This window comes from Mustelus asterias, chromosome 5 (genome assembly GCF_964213995.1).
Source record: "Mustelus asterias chromosome 5, sMusAst1.hap1.1, whole genome shotgun sequence".
Classification (NCBI taxonomy): Eukaryota; Metazoa; Chordata; class Chondrichthyes; order Carcharhiniformes; family Triakidae; genus Mustelus; species Mustelus asterias.
In genome coordinates, this window is record NC_135805.1 from 84,265,322 (window position 1) to 84,287,510 (window position 22,189).

General features: G+C 43.5%; 2 protein-coding genes across 6 annotated transcripts in view; both read right to left on the reverse strand.

The window, feature by feature from the left end:
- Nucleotides 1-22,189, reverse strand: part of LOC144493660 (cerebral cavernous malformations protein 2 homolog) — a 440,921-nt gene that overhangs the window by 125,402 nt on the left and 293,330 nt on the right. The gene's annotated exons all lie outside the window — the stretch shown is intronic.
- The window catches only part of LOC144493652 (proto-oncogene tyrosine-protein kinase LCK-like), a 106,593-nt gene that overhangs the window by 8,365 nt on the left and 76,039 nt on the right, over nucleotides 1-22,189 (reverse strand). For all 5 annotated transcript variants that reach the window (XM_078212938.1, XM_078212934.1, XM_078212937.1 and 2 more), the window contains exons 9-10: nucleotides 18,023-18,202; nucleotides 15,711-15,787 (exon numbers count right to left, since the gene is read on the reverse strand). In XM_078212938.1, the coding sequence (XP_078069064.1) occupies nucleotides 15,711-15,787; nucleotides 18,023-18,202 (257 nt within the window). The remainder of the gene's footprint in view (nucleotides 1-15,710; nucleotides 15,788-18,022; nucleotides 18,203-22,189) is intronic.

Below are 22,189 nucleotides of genomic sequence, written 5' to 3' on the forward strand. Positions count from 1 at the left end.
CTCCTCTGCACTCCCTCCAGTGCCAGTATATCCTTTCTCAAGTAAGGAGACCAAAACTGTACACAGTACTCCAGATGTGGCCTCAGCAGCACCTTATACATCTGCAACATAACCTCGCTGTTTTTAAACTTCATCCCTCTAGCAATAAAGGACAAAATTCCATTTGCCTTCTTAATTACCCATTGCATCTGCAAACCAACTCCTTGAGATTCCTGCACAAGGACACCCAGGTCCCTCTGCACAGCAGCATGCTGCAATTTTTTACTATTTAAATAACAGTCGATTTTGCTGTTATTCCTACCAAAATGGATGACCTCACATTTACCAACATTGTACTCCATCTGCCAGACCCTCGCCCACTCACTTAGACTATCTATATCCTTTTGCAGACGCTCAGCGTCCTCTGCACACTTTGTTCTGACACTCATCTTAGTGTCATCCGTGAATTTTGACACACTACACTTGGTCCCCAACTCCAAATCATCTATGTAAATCGTAAACAATTGTGGTCCCAACACTGATCCCTGAGGCACACCACTAGTCATTGATCGCCCACCAGAAAAACACCCATTTACCCCCACTCTTTGTTTTCTGTTAGTTAAGCAATCCTCTCTCCATGCTAATACATTGCCCGTAACACCGTGCACCTTTATCTTATGCAGCAGTCTTTGGAGCGGCACCTTGTTAAATGCCTTCTGGAAGGGACACTAACGGGCAATTTAGCATGGCCAATCCATCTAACCAGCATATCTTTCAGACTGTGGGAGGAAACCGGAGCACCCGGAGGAAACGCACACAGACACAGGGAGAACATGCAAACTCCACGCAAACAGTCACCCAAGGCTGGGATTGAACCCGGATCCCCGGAGCTGTGAGGCAGCAGTGCTATCCACTGTGCCACCGTGCTGCCCACTTCTCTCTACATATTGCACTGCCTGAATTTATAAAATGCCATGTGAAAATTCTTACTCTGGCCCCCAAGGAATCTTGCTCGGCATCTTCAGAGATTTTCACACACACTCTTTTAACTTCTGCAGTCTGTGCCTCACGATTCCTGCACAATGTTGTAACCATTTCCTCTGGTGAACTTTGTATATTGTTCGAATGCAAGTGCACTAAAGGTTACTGGTCTCAGACGCAATGTTTTACCAGATCTTTTAATTTACCATCGATAATAATCGCAATCTGTCTTGTAGAAAGAACAAAGAACAGTACAGCACAGGAACAGGTCCTTCGGCCCTCCAAGCCTGCGCCTATCACATTGCCCTATCTAGACCAACCGCTTATATCCCTCTTTTCCCCCGTGTGTTCATGTGTCTATCCAGATAATGTCACTTATCTTAAATGTCACTAACATATCTGCCTCAACCACCTCACTTGGCAGTGCATTCCAGGCTCCCACCACCCTCTGTGTAAAAAACATCCCCCGCACATCTCCACTGAACCTTTCCCCTCTTATCGTGAACCTGTGCCCCCTTGTAATCGTCATTTCTGCCCTGGGAAAAAGCTTCCAACTGTTCACCCTGTATATACCCATCATAATTTTATAAACTTCTATTAGGTCACCCCACAGTCTCCGTCTTTCCAGGGAGAACAATCCCAGCTTATTCAATCTCTATCATAGTTAATATCCTCCATACCAGGCAACAACCTGCACACTTTCAAAGGCAAGTTTCTTTTTTTCTCTGAGCTCACTGTATCCTGGAAACCCTGGAACTCTCTCTCTCTCTTGCACAGTACTAATGGAGCACCCTACGTTACATGGACTGCTGTGGACAAAAATTAAAGAAAAGTACAGTATTCTCTCTATGGACTGCCATTAGCAGCCTTTCCCCTTGCTTTTGTGGCTATGATTCATCTTTCATTCCCTCATCCTGCAGTATAAACATCTCCCACTTTCTATGCCTTTTAGCTTTGACAAAGGGTCATCTGGACTCAAAACGTCAGCTCTTTTCATTCCTCACAGATGCTGCCAGACCTGCTGAGATTTTCCAGCATTTTCTCTTTTGGTTTCAGATTCCAGCATCTGCAGTAATTTGCTTTCATTAAGCAAAGTACAGCACAGGAATAGGCCCTTCAGCCTTGCAAGCCTGTGCCGGTCATGATGCCCAAACTAAACTAAAAAAATACGTTCTGCCCTTCTTTACTCAGTCCATATCCCTTTATTCCCTCCCTATTCATGTATCCATCTAGGTGCCTCCAAACTATTAGGAGAGAATTAGGAAACATAGGTTGGACTAGGAGATTACAGGGACTGGGAACGTCCGACATGTGGAGTTTTTTCAAGGAGCAGCTACTGCGAGTCTGTGATAGGTATGTCCCTGTCAGGCAAGGAGGAATTGGTAGGGCTAGGGAACCGTGGTGCACCAAAAAAGTTTCTTTGTTGGTTAAAAAGAAAAAGGAGGCTTATGTTCGGATGAGACGTGAGCACTCGGGTAGTGCACTAGAAAGCTTTAGATTGGCTAAGAGGGAGTTGAAGAGCGAGCTTAGAAGGGCTAAAAGGGGACATGAGAAGACTTTGGCGGATAGGGTTAAAGAGAATCCTAAGGCGTTCTATAGGTATGTCAAGAACAGAAGGTTGGTTAGGGCAAGTTTAGGGCCAGTTATAGATGGCAGAGGGAAGTTATGTGTGGAACCGGAGGAGATTGGTGAGGCATTGAACCAATATTTCTCTTCGGTGTTCACGCAAGGGGACATGAATATAGCTGAGGAGGACACTGGGTTGCAAGGGAGTAGAATAGACAGTATTACAGTTGATAAGGAGGATGTGCAGGATATTCTGGAGGGTCTGAAAATAGATAAATCCCCTGGTCCGGATGGGATTTATCCAAGGATTCTCTGGGAGGCAAGAGAAGTGATTGCAGAGCCTCTGGCTCTGATCTTCAGGTCGTCGTTGGCCTCTGGTATAGTACCAGAAGATTGGAGGTTAGCGAATGTTGTCCCATTGTTTAAGAAGGGGAACAGAGACTTCCCCGGGAATTATAGACCGGTGAGTCTCACTTCTGTTGTCGGCAAGATGTTGGAAAAAATTATAAGGGATAGGATTTATAGTTATTTGGAGAGTAATGAATTGATAGGTGATAGTCAGCATGGTTTTGTGGCAGGTAGGTCGTGCCTTACTAACCTTATTGAGTTTTTTGAGAAAGTGACCAAGGAGGTGGATGGGGGCAAGGCAGTGGACGTGGTATATATGGATTTTAGTAAGGCGTTTGATAAGGTTCACCATGGTAGGCTTCTGCAGAAAATGCAGATGTATGGGATTGGGGGTGATCTAGGAAATTGGATCAGGAATTGGCTAGCGGATAGGAAACAGAGGGTGGTGGTTGATAGTAAATATTCATCATGGAGTGCGGTTACAAGTGGTGTACCTCAGGGATCTGTTTTGGGGCCACTGCTGTTTGTAATATTTATTAATGATCTGGATGAGGGTATAGTTGGGTGGATTAGCAAATTTGCTGATGACACCAAAGTCGGTGGTGTGGTAGACAGTGAGGAAGGGTGTCGTAGTTTGCAGGAAGACTTAGACAGGTTGCAAAGTTGGGCCGAGAGGTGGCGGATGGAGTTTAATGCGGAGAAGTGTGAGGTAATTCACTTTGGTAGGAATAACAGATGTGTTGAGTATAGGGCTAACGGGAGGACTTTGAATAGTGTGGAGGAGCAGAGGGATCTAGGTGTATGTGTGCATAGATCCCTGAAAGTTGGGAATCAAGTAGATAAGGTTGTTAAGAAGGCATATGGTGTCTTGGCGTTTATTGGTAGGGGGATTGAATTTAGGAGTCGTAGCGTTATGTTGCAACTGTACACAACTCTGGTGCGGCCGCACTTGGAGTACTGTGTGCAGTTCTGGTCCCCACATTACAGGAAGGATGTGGAGGCTTTGGAGAGGGTGCAGAGGAGGTTTACCAGGATGTTGCCTGGTATGGAGGGGAGATCCTATGAGGAGAGGCTGAGGGATTTGGGATTGTTTTCGCTGGAAAGGCGGCGGCTAAGAGGGGATCTTATTGAAACATATAAGATGATTAGAGGTTTAGATAGGGTGGATAGTGATAGCCTTTTTCCTCTGATGCAGAAATCCAGCACGAGGGGGCATGGCTTTAAATTGAGGGGGGGTAGTTATAGAACCGATGTCAGGGGTAGGTTCTTTACCCAGAGGGTGGTGAGGGATTGGAATGCCCTGCCAGCATCAGTAGTAAATGCGCCTAGTTTGGGGGCGTTTAAGAGATCCGTAGATAGGTTCATGGACGAAAAGAAATTGGTTTAGGTTGGAGGGTCACAGTTTTTTTTTTAACTGGTCGGTGCAACATCGTGGGCCGAAGGGCCTGTTCTGCGCTGTAATGTTCTATGTTCTATGTTCTATGTTCTAAACGGTTGCTAATGTGCCTGCTTCCACCACTTCCTCTGGCAGCACATTCCAGGCACTCACTATTCTCTGAGTGAAAAACTTCCCCTGCGCATCTCCCTTAAACGTTTCCCCTCTCACCTTGAACCTGTGCCCCACTGTAATTGACACTTGCACCCTTGGAAAAAGCCTCTGACTATCCACCCTGTCTATGCTTCTCATAATTTTGCAGACCTCTGTCAGGTCTTCCCTCAGCCTCCGTCTTTCCAGTGAAAACAACCCTAGTTTATTAACTTCTCCTCATAGTCAACACTTTTGAGACCAAGCAACATCCTGGTGAACCTTCTTTGCACTCTCTCCAAAGCTTCCACATCCTTCTGGTAGTGTGGTGAACAGAACTGCATGCAATACTCCAAATGCAGCCGAGCCAAGGTTTTATATAGCTGTAATGTGATTTCCCAACTCTTGTACTCCATGCCCCAGCTGATGAAGGCTATTTGAGGGCAAATCCACGTCCGGCATGTGGGAGGCTTTTAAAGATCAGTTAATTGAAGTGCAGGACAGGCATGTCCCTGCAAAAATGAAGGATAGAAATGGCAGGATTCGGGAACCATGGATGATAAGGGAAATAGTAAGCTTAATCAAAAGGAAAAATAAAGCATATGATAGGTCTAGGCATCTAAAAACTAATGAAGCCCTTGAGGAATATGGTGAAAGTAGGAAAAAATTTAAAGGTGAAGTTAGAAGGGCTAAATGGGCCATGAAATGTCTTTAGCAAACAGGGTCAAGGAGAATCCCAAGACATTTTATGCTTATATTAGGAGCAAGAGGGCAGCAAGAGAAAGAGTAGGCCCACTCAAGGATGATAGAGGGAAGTTATGCGTGGAGCCACAGGAAGTGGGCGAGATCCTTAATGAGTACTTTGTATCAATATTCACCAACAAGAAGGACATGACGGATGTTGAGGTCAGGGATAGGTGTGTGAATGCTCGATATTGAAGGAGGAAGTGTTGAGTATCCTAAATTGCATTAAGGTAGACAAGTCCCTGGGACTGAATGGGATTTATCCCTGGTTACTGCAGGAGACAAGGAGAGAAATAGCTGGGCCTTAACAAATATCTTCACATTCTCTTTGACCAGAAGTGAGGTTCCAGAGGACTGGAGAATAGCCAATGTTGTTCGCTTGTTTAAGAAAGGAAACAGGGATAATCCTGGAAATTATAGGGCGGTGAGCCTGACGTCAGTGCTGGGGAAGGTTTTGGAGAAGATACTGAGGGACAGGATATTATCGGCGCATTTGGAAGAAAATGGACTAGTTAGTGACAGGCAGCATGGTTTTGTACAGGGAAGGTCATGTCTCACCAACTTGATGGAGTGTTTTGAAGAGGTGACAAAGATAATTGATAAGGGAAGGGCTGTGGATGTAGTTTATATGGATTTTAGTAAGGCATTTGACAAGGTTCCACATGGCAGACTGGTGCAAAAAATAAAATCACATGGGATTCAGGTGGGCTGGATGGATACAGAATTGGCTTTGTTATAAAAGACAGAGAGTAGCAATGGAAGGGTTTTTTTCAGAATGGAGATCTGTAGTTAGTGGTGTTCACAGTAAGAAGTTTAACAACACCAGGTTAAAGTCCAACAGGTTTATTTGGTAGCAAAAGCCACACAAGCTTTCGAGGCTCTGAGCCCCTTCTTCAGGTGACTCACCTGAAGAAGGGGCTCAGAGCCTCGAAAGCTTGTGTGGCTTTTGCTACCAAATAAACCTGTTGGACTTTAACCTGGTGTTGTTAAACTTCTTACTGTGTTTACCCCAGTCCAACGCCGGCATCTCCACATTAGTGGTGTTCCACAGAGATCAGTGCTGGAACCTCTCTTGTTTGTTGTATATATAAATGATCTGGAGGAAAATGTGGGTGGTCTGATTAGTAAGTTTGCAGATGACACAAAGATTTGTGGAGTTGCTGATAGTGCCGCAGGTTGTCAGAGGATACAACAGGATATAGATAGATTGGAGACGTGGGCACAGAAATCGCAGATGGAGTTCAATCTGCACAAATGCGAGGTGATGCATTTTGGAGGATCAAATTTAGGTGTGAATTATACTGTAAATGGCAAAACCCTTAGGAACATTAACATACAGAAGGATCTGGGCGTGCAAGTCCACAGTTCCCTAAAAGTGGCAGCACAGTTGGCCAAGGTGATTAAGTGGTTCAAGACAGGTCAACATGACCTTCTCATGGACAATGAAGGATGAGCAATAAATGCTGGCCTAGCCAGCAATGCTTACATGCCACGAATGAATAAAAACCAAAATTCATACTATGGCCTTGGCTGTGTGCTGTATATATCTTTTTCACACATTGTTCTCAAAAGATCTGTTGCTCCATGTATCTCTGGGACTTCATCCACGGCCCACTCAGTTGTAGGATATTCCCAGAGCTGGAATTTAACAGTGTAGCCTCCCCTCCCACTTTTCAGTGAGAGAAAGCAAGCACATATTACTAGTTTTTTTTAGAATCCAAAGATATGTTAAATAGTTTTAACATAACTAACAGTCCTATGGTATTGCTTAAAAAAAGATATAATATGGTCGTGACCAAAAACGGAGGTGAATTTTATGGGCGGTCTTGAAGCACAGGAGGGGTCTACAGAGACACATGGGACGGGATTTTCCTGTCTCACTTGCCCTGAAACCGGAAATTCCCACCCGAGGTCAATGGACCTTTCAGACCTGCTGAGTTCTTCCAGCACTTCCTATTATCCTTTCCATGCCTGCTATCTCCCATACTCCATCATATCGGTCATGCCCCTTCCATGCCACCTCTGGCCCACCATACTCCTTCTATGCCCCCTGCAATTTCCATGCTCACTCACACAGTGGGCAATGGTATGGAACCAATGAACCACATTATAACAATATCAATAATTGAAATGGTGGGTATGAGATACCTACCCCTGCAATGGAACCAGCAAGTCGAGAGTGCAGGATGTGGGCTTTTTATCTACACTTTTATTTCCCACCAGTGAAAATTGCTGGTGGTGGCAATGGCGGAGAGAGTCCTGGAATCAGGACCCATCCGCCATTTTGAAAAGCTTCTAAAGTTGGCCTGACTCTCTGAACATCCAGGTGCATGATTCAGGTGTTCTCGCCCGCTCTGATTCCCGTGGCGAGTGGGATGGTAAAATTCCAGCCATAGAGTTTACGGAGAGATTGCCAGACAGTGCATCTGAGGCAGTTGAGGGCAAGGCTGCTAATGATTGGTCAGTAAGGAAAAGGGTGTGAGAAAGCCACAGACAGAGAGTATAGGGAGAAGGTTCCAGGAGGTTACGGAGTTAAGGAGGAGTGAGATGCTCGAGGGATGCCAGCCAGGAGAACACCTGAGTCATGCACCTGGATGTTCAGAGAGTCAGGCCAACTTTAGAAGCTTTTCAAAATGGCGGATGGATCCTGATTCCAGGACTCTCTCCGCCATTGCCACCACTGGCAATTTTCACTGGTGGGAGGTAAAAGTGTAGATAACAAGCCCACACCCTGCACTCTCGACTTGCTGGTTCCATTGCAGGGGTAGGTATCTCATACCCACCATTTCAATTATTGATATTGTTATAATGTGGTTCATTGGTTCCATACCATTGCCCACTGTGTGAGTGAGCATGGAAATTGCAGGGGGCATAGAAGGAGTATGGTGGGTCAGGGGTGGCATGGAAGGGGCATGACCGATATGATGGAGTATGGGAGATAGAAGGCATGGAAAGGATAATAGGAAGTGCTGGAAGAACTCAGCAGGTCTGGCATCATCTGTGGAGAGAGAAACAGTTCAAATTTGAGGTTCCATATGACTTCTTTGGAACAAAAAGGAGGCAGTAATGTGAGGGTTTTATGCTATTGAAAAAGGGGAGGGTCAGATAGAGCAAAAAGGGAAGGTCAGGAATAGTTTAGCAGGCAAGTGAGATTAAATTACAAAGGTAGTAAGGAACAAAGGGAAAGAGAGTGGGAATGGTCATAATTAAGGAACACAGCATTGGTCCAAAGTAGGTATTAACAGCAGAATAAAAGGTCAATGCTGTCTGAAAGCAAAGTAGCAGAATGTGTTAATATCAGAATGAAGATCAGTGTTGTCTGAAAACGAAATATAAGGACAAGACACAGAATGGCACTAGGGCAAAAAGAAAAATTGAATAAAAGGTCTGAAGTTGTTGAACACAATGTTGAATCCAGAAGGTTGTAAAGTGCCTACTCAGAAGATGAAGTGCTGTTTCTTCAGCTTGTTTTGGGCCTCAATGGAACATTGTTACAAGCTGAGGACAGAAATGTGAGTATGACAGCAAGGCATGGAGAGGACGTGGGCAATGGGTGGGAGGGTGAATGTATGTTGAGGTTGTGAGCTCAGGGCCTAATAATCTTTAACCAGCCAAAGTCCTCGAGAAGCAGGGTGGGCCTTCTAACCAGCCCACCTCAGCACTTGCACATCCCTGTGGCCATATCTTCCGGTGCTGGTGGATCCAAATCAATCCAATTCCATCTTCCTGGCGCAAAAAGTGTGCACGCAGCGTCCATTTCCAAAGATAGGGGTCTGCTGAGTCGGGAAATTCCCTGATTTGAGCTTTAGAGTGACAAAGGCATGGATGAAATTTCAGTACAAAATGGGCTGAGGTGAAGGCAGAACCAGGCAACACTATCAAGAACTAAGTGGCCTGTTTAAGTGATAAAGAGGATATGAGATTGGAAATTCAACTTGGAGGCTGAATAGGAAACTCAGGTTACAAACAGATTGGTTCAGCCAGAGCTAAGTTTTGACTAACATGTCTGGCAGAAGTCACTTTACACTGACAGCGACAATGTTTTTCTTGTTACTTCAATGCCACAAGAAGCAAATTAATTGGTCATTCATTTCATTATTTTTTTGTGGCATCCTGCCTTTTGAAAACTTGCTACTTAATGCCTATATAAGGAAAATTACTTTTTTTTCCGCCAAGGTAAATCTTTGGGGACTTCCTAAAATACACAATAAGGTAATATTGTATAGAGTAGGTGGCTCATCTTCTCAAGGACAATAATGTTGACCTTGTCAATGATGCTCACATCCCATGAATGAATAAAAATATTTAAATCCTTTTGTTGCCACTCAAGGCTCACTCTTGCCTTTTCTTGGAGATCACTTAAGTAGTTACAGCCTTAAAACATCTTCCTATAACATTGCTATGAACGTGCTGTTGTTTTCTTCAAAAGGAGAATTATTCCTTACTGAAACCCAAGGTTCACAATGGTTTATGATAAATTGTAAAATTTCATCCAGAGTCCAAGAACATTTCTGTTGCCACAGTAACCAATTTGGTAAACACAATGAAGTTGCATATTTTGACCGTCACTATTGAGAAGTTTGCCAATCTACTAAATTTCTACCAATTATTCCTGAATCTTAAAAAGACGGATGTCTGGAGTGTTTCACCTCTTTACCTCAGGATATTTAAAAAATGTGTTTATCGCAGTGGAAAATAGAAGCAATTAATTCATTTCCTCTGTTGATCTCTCAATTGATAGGAGGCAGTAGTAAAGCAGCAACAGCATTCTCCGACTGACCACATCTTCCTAAATCTGCACCTTATCTCACTGAAAGCGTACATCTAAATTTAGCAACACTGCAAACAACAGATAGATTAACCCTTTTTTTGCATATACAAGGCAATTTTAGTACTAGATGGAAATTAAATTTTCAGTGTATTCAAAGAGAATTATTAAAATATTCTTTCATTACTATTTTCCATAATGTCTGTTTAAATCAGACATTCACCCGAATTGTGGGTGTCTGACAGTCTCTCACTCCCATCCTCCACACCCCGACTAACGGCAGCTGTAATAGTTCATTGACGTGAACTAACTCTCCACCCCCAGAAACCAGCAACAGCTGGAACACGTTACATATGTGAATTACATTAAGTGTATTTGGGCTAATGGTAAATGTCATGTTCGAATTATAAAGAACTCTAGCTACAAGCATAGTTGAAGTCAGAGCTTTGAAAATCTTATCTGTGAAGCAGGAAATCACCAGCAGCCAAGAGGAAAGCGAAGGTTCTTCCTTGGAAACTATTTGGGCCACCAAGCCTGCCTATTTTGTGAAATCAACTTCACCTTATCATCTTCTGACCATATCCGTCAATCCATCCGCCCTCATTTGAAGATGCTTTTACACTGGGATTAGTGAGATGTTACATCCAGCAGTAAAATGCTATTTGCTTTTTCCACAGCCTCTTCACAATGTTGGTGCAGTTTCAATAAGTAACCACTAATATACCCGAGCATGGACGGAAACTCCTGCCCCTAGTGCAGTGTGGTGTTAAGCAGTGATGTGTGAAGACCTAGACATGCAGGTAGCTCCTTTAAAATATACATGTGCAAAGTAGTTAAATAAATATTTCTGTTAACCTATTGAAGGCTATGAAGACCTCTTTCAGAGATGCCACTCTGTAGCCAACACCCTCCCAGCATAGTGGCAGAAAGGGATCAAAATCCACAACTTTGCTAAAATGCTGAAACAAACCAAAATGATGGAAAATGAAGAAGAACTTCAAGAAAGCTTTCTGACTCAAAAGGAGCTCTACATTAAAGAGCCTGGCCCATTCCCCTAACTTATCTGAATCAGCCTTGCAGCTTTCTCATTTGAATATGGTTCCATTTTTGTATAACGATGTCTAAATTATTTATGAGTCATGATGAGAGGTCATTGACCTGAAATGATAATCCTACCTTCCTCTCTCCACAGGTCCTGCCTGACCTGCTGAATGTTTCCAGCATTTTCTCCTTTTGTTCCGGAATTCCAGAAACTACAGTATTTTGCTGCCATTTCGCGGTTTTGTAAATATACCTTCATGGGTGGTTCCACTCATGAAAATGTTCATTCATGGCCATAAATAATGTATATAAATAGATAGCAGGAAGGAACATCAGGCAGCGTTCAGAGCAGATGGCCAATCTGCAATACCAGACTCTCAGCCGAAGAATGAAAGTAAAACTTGCATAATTGGAGTTACTTTTCCTGTCTATGCCCTTCCAACAAGACATCTCACCCATCAGGTGCATGTCATGACATTACACATTGACTGTCCATGAATTCACACCATACATGTGAACATAGGTCTATAGGAAGCGACACAGGACTAGGTCATTCAGCCCCGCGAATCTGCTCCTTCATTCAATAAAATCATAGCCGATCCTATACTTCAGCGAAGTATAGGATAGCGAAGTATAGGATAGCGAAGAGCATTGTCGGGCAATACAGCAGGATATAGATAGGCTGGAAAATTGGGCGGAGAGGTGGCAGATGGAATTTAATCCGGATAAATGCGAAGTGATGCATTTTGGAAGAAATAATGTAGGGAGGAGTTATACAATAAATGGCAGAGTCATCAGGAGTATAGAAACACAGAGGGACCTAGGTGTGCAAGTCCACAAATCCTTGAAGGTGGCAACACAGGTGGAGAAGGTGGTGAAGAAGGCATATGGTATGCTTGCCTTTATAGGACGGGGTATAGAGTATAAAAGCTGGAGTCTGATGATGCAGCTGTATAGAACGCTGGTTAGGCCACATTTGGAGTACTGCGTCCAGTTCTGGTCGCCGCACTACCAGAAGGACGTGGAGGCATTGGAGAGAGTGCAGAGAAGGTTTACCAGGATGTTGCCTGGTATGGAGGGTCTTAGCTATGAGGAGAGATTGGGTAGACTGGGGTTGTTCTCCTTGGAAAGACGGAGAATGAGGGGAGATCTAATAGAGGTATACAAGATTATGAAGGGTATAGATAGGGTGAACAGTGGGAAGCTTTTTCCCAGGTCGGAGGTGACGATCACGAGGGGTCACGGGCTCAAGCTGAGAGGGGCGAAGTATAACTCAGACATCAGAGGGACGTTTTTTACACAGAGGGTGGTGGGGGCCTGGAATGCGCTGCCAAGTAGGGTGGTGGAGGCAGGCACGCTGACATCGTTTAAGACTTACCTGGATAGTCACATGAGCAGCCTGGGAATGGAGGGATACAAACGATTGGTCTAGTTGGACCAAGGAGCGGCACAGGCTTGGAGGGCCGAAGGGCCTGTTTCCTGTGCTGTACTGTTCTTTGTTCTTTGTTCTTTGTTCAACTCCTCTTTCCCAACTACTCCTCTTGATTCATCTGTCTCTCTTGGCCTCTCAACCCTCTGGGGTAGAGAATTCAAAGATTCACAACCCTTTCAGTGAAGCTATTTTTCCTCATCTCAGTCCTTAACGATCGACTCCTTATCCTGAGACCGTGTTCCATATTCTGGATTCCCCAACCAGAGGCAATGACTTCACCATGCCTATCCTAAAAAGTCCCTTCAGAATGCCATCTGTTTCATTTTTCTGAACTCCAGAGAAGCCCAATTTACTCAGTCCCCCAGCAGAGGACAAAACTCTCTCCCAGGGCCTAATTTAGTGAATCTTTGCTGTACTGCGAGTATTTCTTCTTTTTCTTGAGTTCTTTGCCCAGAGGCAGATGTGACCCACAATGCCACAACTTCCATCATGGGCAGAGCCAGGAGACAGGCCCGGAATCAACCGTGGCTGCACCAGGAAATGAATCCTGTACTATTGGCACTAAAGCTGATCCATACCAGCCATCCAAACAACTTAGCCAACCGGTTCCTCAAGAAGTCAGAGTTGGCGTGGCAACATACACTTTTACATGCATGTTCTAGCCTGGAGCTATGGATAGTGATGGTAAAGACTCCAATATATTTCCATCACATGATCAGGAATCTCTCCCACTCTTACTGCCTTCCATTGGTGAATCTTAGAACAATTTATAAGTCGATGCCTGTTTGTGTTATAAATGCACCTTCCTTGGCCATCAAGTGCTGGAATGAGACTTGAACCTGAAGCATCTGGCTCAGAACTGGGAACACTACTAGATAAATGGGCAGTTTTGTCAATCATTTGCACAACAGTCCTGCAGCATGTGTCTGACTATATTTTTATAATCTCAGAACCAGGAATCAGAATTGAACCATTTGCAATAAAAAGCATCTTATTAATTCACAGAATTGTTACAGCACAGAAGGCGGCCATTTGGCCCATCGCATCAGCACCAGCTCTCCAGTGGTATGACATACAAAAATAATTCTCAAGTGCTCATACATTTAAACTTTCAGGCATCAGCTGATTTGTTGCCTTTGCTTCAATTATCGAGTGCGTTCATGATAGGACCTTTGAAGATGCCCTCCTCAAGCACTGTATCAGTTGCAGTCTCCCAGTGGTGCTGCAATGCCCGTGAGCAGACGCAGCCGCCCGAAGCACAAGTGGTGCTGCCTTTCTGGATGTGAACGTTTCAGCTTGTGGAAGAGACCATGGTCTGTCTCAGAGGCTGAAAGTCAAACAAATCTACTGGAAATACCTCACTTCGGAGGCTGAGTACAATGCACCTATGGCAAATCAGGTTAGCTATTCTTTGCAAGCAGGAATTTTAAGGTAGGATGGTAAATTTACTTAAGTTAAAGGTAGTTTAAAAATATATATATTTTTGTAAAAACATCCACATCATCCTTTTTGGGAGTCCAGATTTCAACCCTGGGCTGCAGTGCCCCCACCAAGTGGGCCATGTTTCTACAAGAGGTGAGAGAAACCAAGCTTGTCAGGCAGAATAAAGCCCCACTACATGAGTGCTCAATGGAGGCCAAGGCATTAGGTTGACCTTTCTGTACACACTAGCTATGACTGTAACATTACATTCTGCACCCTCTCCTTTCCTTGGCTATGTAAGTATGCTTTGTTTGTATAGCACGCAAGAAACAATACTTCTCACTGTAGACTAATACATACGACAATAGTAACTCAAATCAAATCAATGTCATTGGTCCTGTAGACGCTCCAGCCTTCGAAGAATTATGGAATAGCATGCTTAAGGCCAGGAAATGGCATTGCCAAACAACTTTATAGCAGTTCACCCAAAATGCCGATGTTCCTGCAGCATGTGTGCGTTGTTATTTCATTTAATATTTGACTTTTTAATCAGTGCCCTGCATTTCCTTTACTGACCCTAGTCACGGATAAGAGAGGATTATCGATTCAAACAGATTTTCAGGGAACACAACAATAACTGCTCGCATTTAGAAATCTATGTAGTTTACTCAGAATTCTGCCAAACATATGGCAGCTGATTGGCAGAATAACATGTAAAGCCCTGGTGATTATATACTCTGTACTGGAATCCAAAAACAATACAATCATAAGGAATTTTCTCAGGGGACTCCTAATTGGCTATGCTAACTTCGATGTGCTCTGTTTGTGAACAGAATTCCCACTCACCTGAAGAAGGGGCTTGCAGCTCCGAAAGCTTGTGTGGCTTTTGCTACCAAATAAACCTGTTGGACTTTAACCTGGTGTTGTTAAACTTCTTACTATGCTAACTTCAGCAGACGATCAGCAGAAATTCCATTTACACGGTTTATCTTGGTTTTCATCCATCAGAATTACTGTGGGTTGATTCGGAGAATATCTGAAGAAATTCACAGTGAAAATTTGGGGCCTGATTCTCCCGTCCCACTGCAGTGAACGGAGATTTGGCTGAGCGCCAGATTCTCCATTCTCACCGGCAGCGGGGCGTGAACAGCCGGAGAATTCTTTACTTCTTGCAACATTGATATAAAGAGATATGAAAATTTAGAGCATCACAGGGAAAGGGTGGGGGGAGGGGGTGATTAATTGAATAGTTCTACAAAGAACCAGCACCGGTCCAATGGGCTGAACAGTCTCCTTCTCTGGTGTATCATTATAGCAAAGCTGCTGTCACATCTTCTCTTCCTAAATCACTATCTGTTTAATTGATATGGACAGCAGTAATTTTTTAATGCATTCGTGGGACATGGGCATTGCTGGCTGGCCAACATTTAATGCCCAACCCTAGTCGCCCGAGCACAGTTAAGAGTCAGCCACGTTGCTGTGGAGCTGGAGTCACATATAGGCCAGACCAGGTAAGGACAGCAGATTTCCTTCCCTAAAGGACATTAGTGAACCAGATGGGGATTTTTTTTTCCGACAATCGACAATGATTTCAAGATCATCAGTAGATTCTTAATTCCAGATATTTTTTATTGAATTCAGATTCCACCATCTGCCATGGCAGGATTTGAACCTGGGTCCCCAGAACATTAGCTGAGTTTCTGGATTAATAGCATAGCGATAATATCACCAGACCATTGCCTCCTTTTAATTGAACTCCAGTCTCACATTGTATATCGATTAAGCACAAAAACTAGGTCGGGTCAGCTACAGCCATTTTTTGAGAGTGCCTGTCACACTCTCAGGCACTCTAAGTGAAAAGTGAAACAGAAGTAAAAAATATAAAATAATCCCAGCAGACCAACCTGTGCAGACATGTCAATTAATTTTGCTAGTTGAATCTTACTTCCTTCATCAGTCTTTAAGAAGTCCAGTAAGCTACCTGCAGCAAAATAAGACACATGATCAAATCACATGAAAGTCATCATCACTGATGAAAGAGGAAGGGAACTCTGCAGTGTCAGTAACACACTCCACTCACTAAACCTTCATCTTACTTTAGCCAGGTAGAAAGCGTGAAGTGCAGTTTTAGAAAGGAATCACAAATTGGATATTGACGAATCCAAATTCATTGTAAAATGAATTGTAAGCAAAAATTGGTTATCATTGAACCCACGTTCTGGGCAGAAAACATGAACAACAAAGGCCACTTCTGAGAAACACTGCACCCGAACCAGTGCCTGAAAGATGTCCCCGCAGATACTGGGTCAAACCATTTATCTGGTATTTCTGCCATCCACTTACAGCAGATGCCAAGCTCCTTGCATTTGTAAATGAAGAGCTCAACACCTGCTGTAGGCTGGTTAATAGATTTTGGTTTGGGCCTGTTCAGCTCAGGATATTTCAGTGGCCAAAAGTTGAGGTTTTCTTTTTACACTTTCTGAAACAATTTCTGTGAAACCAGGGATTCTCCCCTGACTCCACAGTAATGCTGATCACCCCAATCCTTCCCCTTGTCAGTGAGGAAATTGCCCCAAAGCTTGTCTGTATCAAATGGGCAAACTGGCTGTGGAGATGTGACAGGTGCCGACAGATCACCCGAATAATGTTAATTTTGGACTCATAGGTGGCCCTGCAGGAATTTCCACCCCATTGTCTACAGCTTTGTGCAAAATGATAGAGAAATAATGGGGACCCTATTCAATTGCATTTGGAAGTGAAATACAGTTGTGCACTATGCATAAAATAAACATGTTAATTTGTCAAACAAATTTTTATAGGTAGGTAAAATGTTAATTTATACAAATGTATGATCGAGATAAAATGTTTTTCAGTAGTGAGATAAGCAATATGACAGGATTTGAAATCAGGCATGATCTAAAGGAATCTCCGCAGTGTGAAATTTTATATATATATTAGATACGGAATGACATTACTACTTATTTACAGAATAAGTCTCGACTTGAGATTTTTTTGAGCCAATACTTCAAAAGTATCATTTGGTTTTGTTTACACCACATTTAGCATAAATTTAAAAGCATTTGGTAACCCTTTTTGATCACCCTTAGCTTCTGTTTGTTTGCTATTTTAATTATTTATCTTACATCCACTCTGATCACTGTGTCTGGGCCTCCTACAGTGTTTCAATGGAGCTCAATGAACAGCATCTCACCTTTCCATTGGGGGTGTTATGGCCTTCTGGACTCTACGTCAAGTTCAATGATTTCAGACTATGGCCACTAGTCCCATTTCTTCAGACAGCGAGCACAGATAATGGTTTTGATGTAGTCATTTGCACTTCCTCAAGACTCATCTTTTGTGCTGAATTTTCCGATAGTTTGTCAGAATGTCAGTTTCAGTGAGAAAACCAGCATATATCTCTCCAGCTGCACAGCCGAGTTTTCTCTCCAGATTCTCTGGCACTCTGTGCACAGAGAAACTGGGGGCACGCTTTCCTCTGTCACTTTGATGGGATGGGGCCTGATAGATCCAGCAACGCCAACTCCACAGAGAAAGAAATGCCCTTGCACGACCCACGCATGGACACAGGGGACTCCCCTACATGTTTCAGGGCGAACCCACCCACTCCTCACAGGCACTGGGGCAAAATTCCCTCCATGCACATAAGAGGGATGACATGGTGGCACAGTGATTAGCACTGCTGCCTCACAGCTCCAGGGACCCAGTTTCAATTCCGGCCTTGGGTGACTATCTGTGTGGAGTTTGCACATTCTCCACGTGTCTGCGTGGGTTTCCTCCGGGTGCTCTGGTTTCTTTGCACAGCCTGAAGATGTACAGGTTAGATGGATTGGCCATGTTAAATTTCCCTTTAGTGTCCCAAGATGTGTACTTTAGATGAATTAGCCATTTACCCACCCATGTAGGACTGTAACATTTGTTTGGTCAATAAAAAGTGGAGTGAAGCATGGGACAAGTAGGCCTGTTAGATATGTTGGCACAGGTGTGAACACATGGATGAACACAATTGTACATGTGAGCAATAGCCACTTTAAAAAACAAGAGCCAAAAACCAAGCTTTCACTTTCCAGTTACAAATACTGTACTGCCTATCTTCAAAACAAAACTGTTCATTCCAGAATTCTGTGCCAGTGTACACATAATCACACAAAGTGCATTTGCACTGGATGGATATTCGAAAGCAGCGTCATTACTGTACCTTTTGCCATATATTCTGTTACTATGTATATAGGTTCTTTCGTCACAACGGCGTACAGTTGCACCAACTTGCCATGTCGAAGTTCCTTCATTAGGTTGGCTTCTGCCAGGAATGCCTCAGGAGCCATGCTACCCTCCTTAAGCATCTTAACAGCAACCTTGATATTGTCCTTATAGTAACCTGTGTTTAGATTTAAAAAAACAGTCCTTAAAATCATGTTTAATTACTTCTTGTACGGCTGCTTTTTCCCAGACAAAGGGAGTTATACACTCAAAAGGTTTTAAGATCAGGGCCCTTAAACGTTATGGGAAAAATTTGGCTTAATACATTATTCAGTAAGTAATAAAGATTTGGGGTCTTGAGCCGTAACACTGGCTTTGCCCTTGTTTAGCACGAGACACCACCTTGTTAAAAAGTTGAAGCATATGCTAGGAAAGGCCACCCTGAGAATCATTTACCCTGAGCAGAGTAAATATGTGGGCTTGCAGGAATAGGGCCTGGGTGGGAATGTGGTCGGTGCAGACTCGATGGGCCGAATGGCCTCCTTCTGCATTGTAGGGATTCTATTCAAGTTCTGATTCACAATTACATTTTTGCTACCACTCATTAAAGAGGCTGAACACTGTTTACATGGCAAACATTTCATTGACTTTCCCTGATAGTAATGAGCAGAACACAAATAAATAAGTTGTTGCAGAGAAATTTGAGCACTACTTAAATTTCTGTTCAGATTTCACTGTTCACTTGCTGCTGGAGATGTAAAGAAGACTTTTGAAACACATTGGGTGGAATTTTACCGGCACGTCTGCCCGAGGTTCGTAAGATCCCGTCCGAGGCCAATGGAGAATGGAATTGGGGCGGGCGTGCCGGTAAATTTCCGGCCATTGAGTGTGGAATTTTCCCATCCCGCCTGCCACGGGAATCGTCGTGGGCCCGCGGGGTGTGGTGTGGACCATGCAAAGGTCCATTGATCGTGTGTGGGATTTTCTGGTCTTTTCTGGTGTGGCCAGAAAATCCTGCCCTGGGAATTTCCTGGGATACTTGATCAAGATTTCACCCGCACTCTCGCATAATTCTGAAAATTCTCTGAGAACTTTGTTTATAAAGAGTGGCTGTTACGTGATGCACATTATAGGAGTCAGCAGGAAAAAGGATCACTGCTGTTTTACTAGCGGTCCCTTGTTCTGGTTAAGGAAGGAGGAGCGGGGGGGGGGGGGGGTGGTGAGGTCAGGCAGAGCAACAGCAGTGGCTGCAGGAGGAAAAACAGCAGAAGGACAAAGTAGCTCATTTACTCCCTTCACTGGTGGATTTGGGTAAGATCGCACAGGCGGACAGGCATCACCAGTGGAATCGGGTCCGCCTTTGGTCCCAACCTCAGAAATTCATTTTCTCCCGGCCAACGTCACATAGTGCCAACCTGACAGTGCTATCCTGTGACAGGGTCAATGCCAGGGCTTTGCCCGGCCATGTCCCTCTCCGCTGGATGCTATACTCACCTTTATGCCCCCGGGGGGGCGGAGGGGGGGGCGGTAGGGGGGAGGGGGGAATCCCCATGACAGGTTCACATCTGGCTGAACCTGTTGTAAATCTGACATCACGTCAGCACGGTGTGAATATATGCCGGCAGGGGGAGGGGGTCTATATACAGCGAGGAGACATGTTTAATTATATTTAAATCAATTAAAATGTATTTAAATCAGGTTCATGCCGATTGTGGATGTGAACCTAATTATGCTGCCGGCAAAGGGAGGCGAAAATCGGAAGTCACGATCCTCGATTTCTGGGTTTGCCGCACCTTGAGCCCCCGCTGGCACTCTCAGGAACGGCGACAATGGGTTCAAGGCCCCGCCCGGTATGTAAAAGATAAATCCACACTAAATTGGCAAAGATATCCTTGACTGAAAAAAAACATCTGGTTGCAATCAAAAGAGAAGCGGAATAAGAAAGGAATCCTATGACTCCTCTTCTGGTTGTAACAATTCCCCTGATGGAAACATCAATAAACATATCTTTTCTGCCACTATTTCACAACAAAGAAAATGAACTGCAAATGACCGTGTATGATTAGTGTACAAACATCTGTTGGATATTAGTGTACAAATGTATTTGGGTGATGATTCTCTGTCCCCATTACTGATAAGCCTGTTTATTTTAAGATTTTCTTCATTTAGATTTTTCTCAAAGGCTAAAGAGGATTAGAATCGTGATTATATTCCGAAAGGCCAAACATTTTAAAAAATGTTTACAAGAACAAAATCAATAGAAGAAATGAAGATTTTAATCTCCAGACTCACAACTACCTTTTGAAGTCATTTAAAATATTAAACTGAACTCTCAATATAAGCAATTACTCACTGTTAAATATTTCATTCCTTGTGCAATTGCTGTTCGCAAGAAACTTTGTTGTGGCTTCCCTTTGTCAGATTGGTCAAGTGGTACTAACACTTTGTATCATGGAAATATAATAATAAATGAGACAAGGTGAATGCCATGATTTACAAGCAGAGCTTGTGGTATTTGCATTCTTCTATTTCTAGGTCTGGCTTTAAAAACCCTATCTTACCACTACACACAGGAAATAAGATCAATAAAAGACAAAATTAATAGAGGAGCCTTTTTTTTGCAATGGTCAAAGAAACTACTATATAGTGACATTTACAATGTTTTTCCATGGTTACTGCCAAAGTTACAATAACCAATCAGAAGCCCAGAAGAAATTACACCCAAAATGCATCATGTGGTCTGAGGTATTGCAAAAGCATGAGATATAACGTAAACCACCCTTACCCACATTCACATCAGTCTAACATTTCCATTTCGTGCACTGTCTATCACAGCGGCTTCTCTTAATGAGACCATCAAATTCATTTAGATCTGCTGTGGACTCAGATGCACTGCTGCTGCTGCTATAGTTGGGAATTTCTATGATGGGTTCTTCTGACTTGCCACCCCAACTGAGAAACAATTGAGAAACCATTACACCACTGGCTATTTTTTATAGGCCACCAAGTAGTGAAAAAGATACAAGGAAGCAGATTTGTGGGAAAATTCAAAGGTGCAAAAACGATAGCATAGTGATAATTGGAGACTTCTATTGTCCTAATAAACACAGGGATAGTAACAATGTATTGCAGAGATAGTTTCTGAATTGTGTTAAGGAGATTTATCTTGATCAATAGGTTTCCAGCCACTGAGGAATGAAATATTGCTAGAATGAGGTGCATTGAGTAGATTGTGTCAGTTGGGAAGCATTTAGGGAACAGCAATCCAGAGTAAAAGAAACTTTGGCCAGGGTTTTCCGGGCACGCTATGGGTGGGGCCCGTCACGGGGGATATGGTGGTCCAGCTAAAACTCCGCTGACTTTCTGCAGGACTGGATGATCTTGTTGGTTTGGGTGTGGGGCGGGGGGGTTGAAAATCCCACCCTAATTGTCAGTGGGATGAGAACCAATCTGGACCAGGTAAACTGAAGTCACAGGAACAATGGGCTGCCTTTACAGAGGAGATGGCTTGGGTAGAGGTGAGGTACTTTGCCACAAGGAAAGTTAAGCCAACCAAATCCAGAGCTCCCTGGATGACAAAATTGATAGAAAATAAGAAGAAGTAGAAGAAGACAGATGTCAGACTGATAGTACAAGAACCAGGCTGAATATAGAATGTTTAATGGGGACATAAAAAAGGAAAGAACAGGAATAAAGAAAGAGTAAAGGCTGACAACTAATACAAAAGAGAATCCAAAAGTCTCATGTTGGCAAATAAATAGTAAAAAGATCATAAAAGGAGGGCTGGGGAAGATTAGGGGCCAAGAAGGAGTCCTTCTTTTGAAGGCAGACAGCATGGTTGAAGTGCTAAACGAATACTTTGCATCTGCCTTTAACAAGGAAGAAGAAAAGTGAAGAAGAGGTGATTGAGCTACTGAGATGGGTTAAACATTCAGAAAGAGAAGGTGCTGGGAAGTCTGGCTTTGATCAGGTACTGGCCATAATATTCCAATTCTCCTTAGATACAGGGCTGGTACCAGAGAACTGAAAATATTGCACCCTTGTTGATGAAAGAATGACACATCAACCTAAAAAGCTATAGGCCAGTTAGTTTAACCCCAATGGCAGGAAAGTTTTCAGAAGCATTGATCCAGGACAAAATTGGACTGGTGCAGATTAGTTAAGG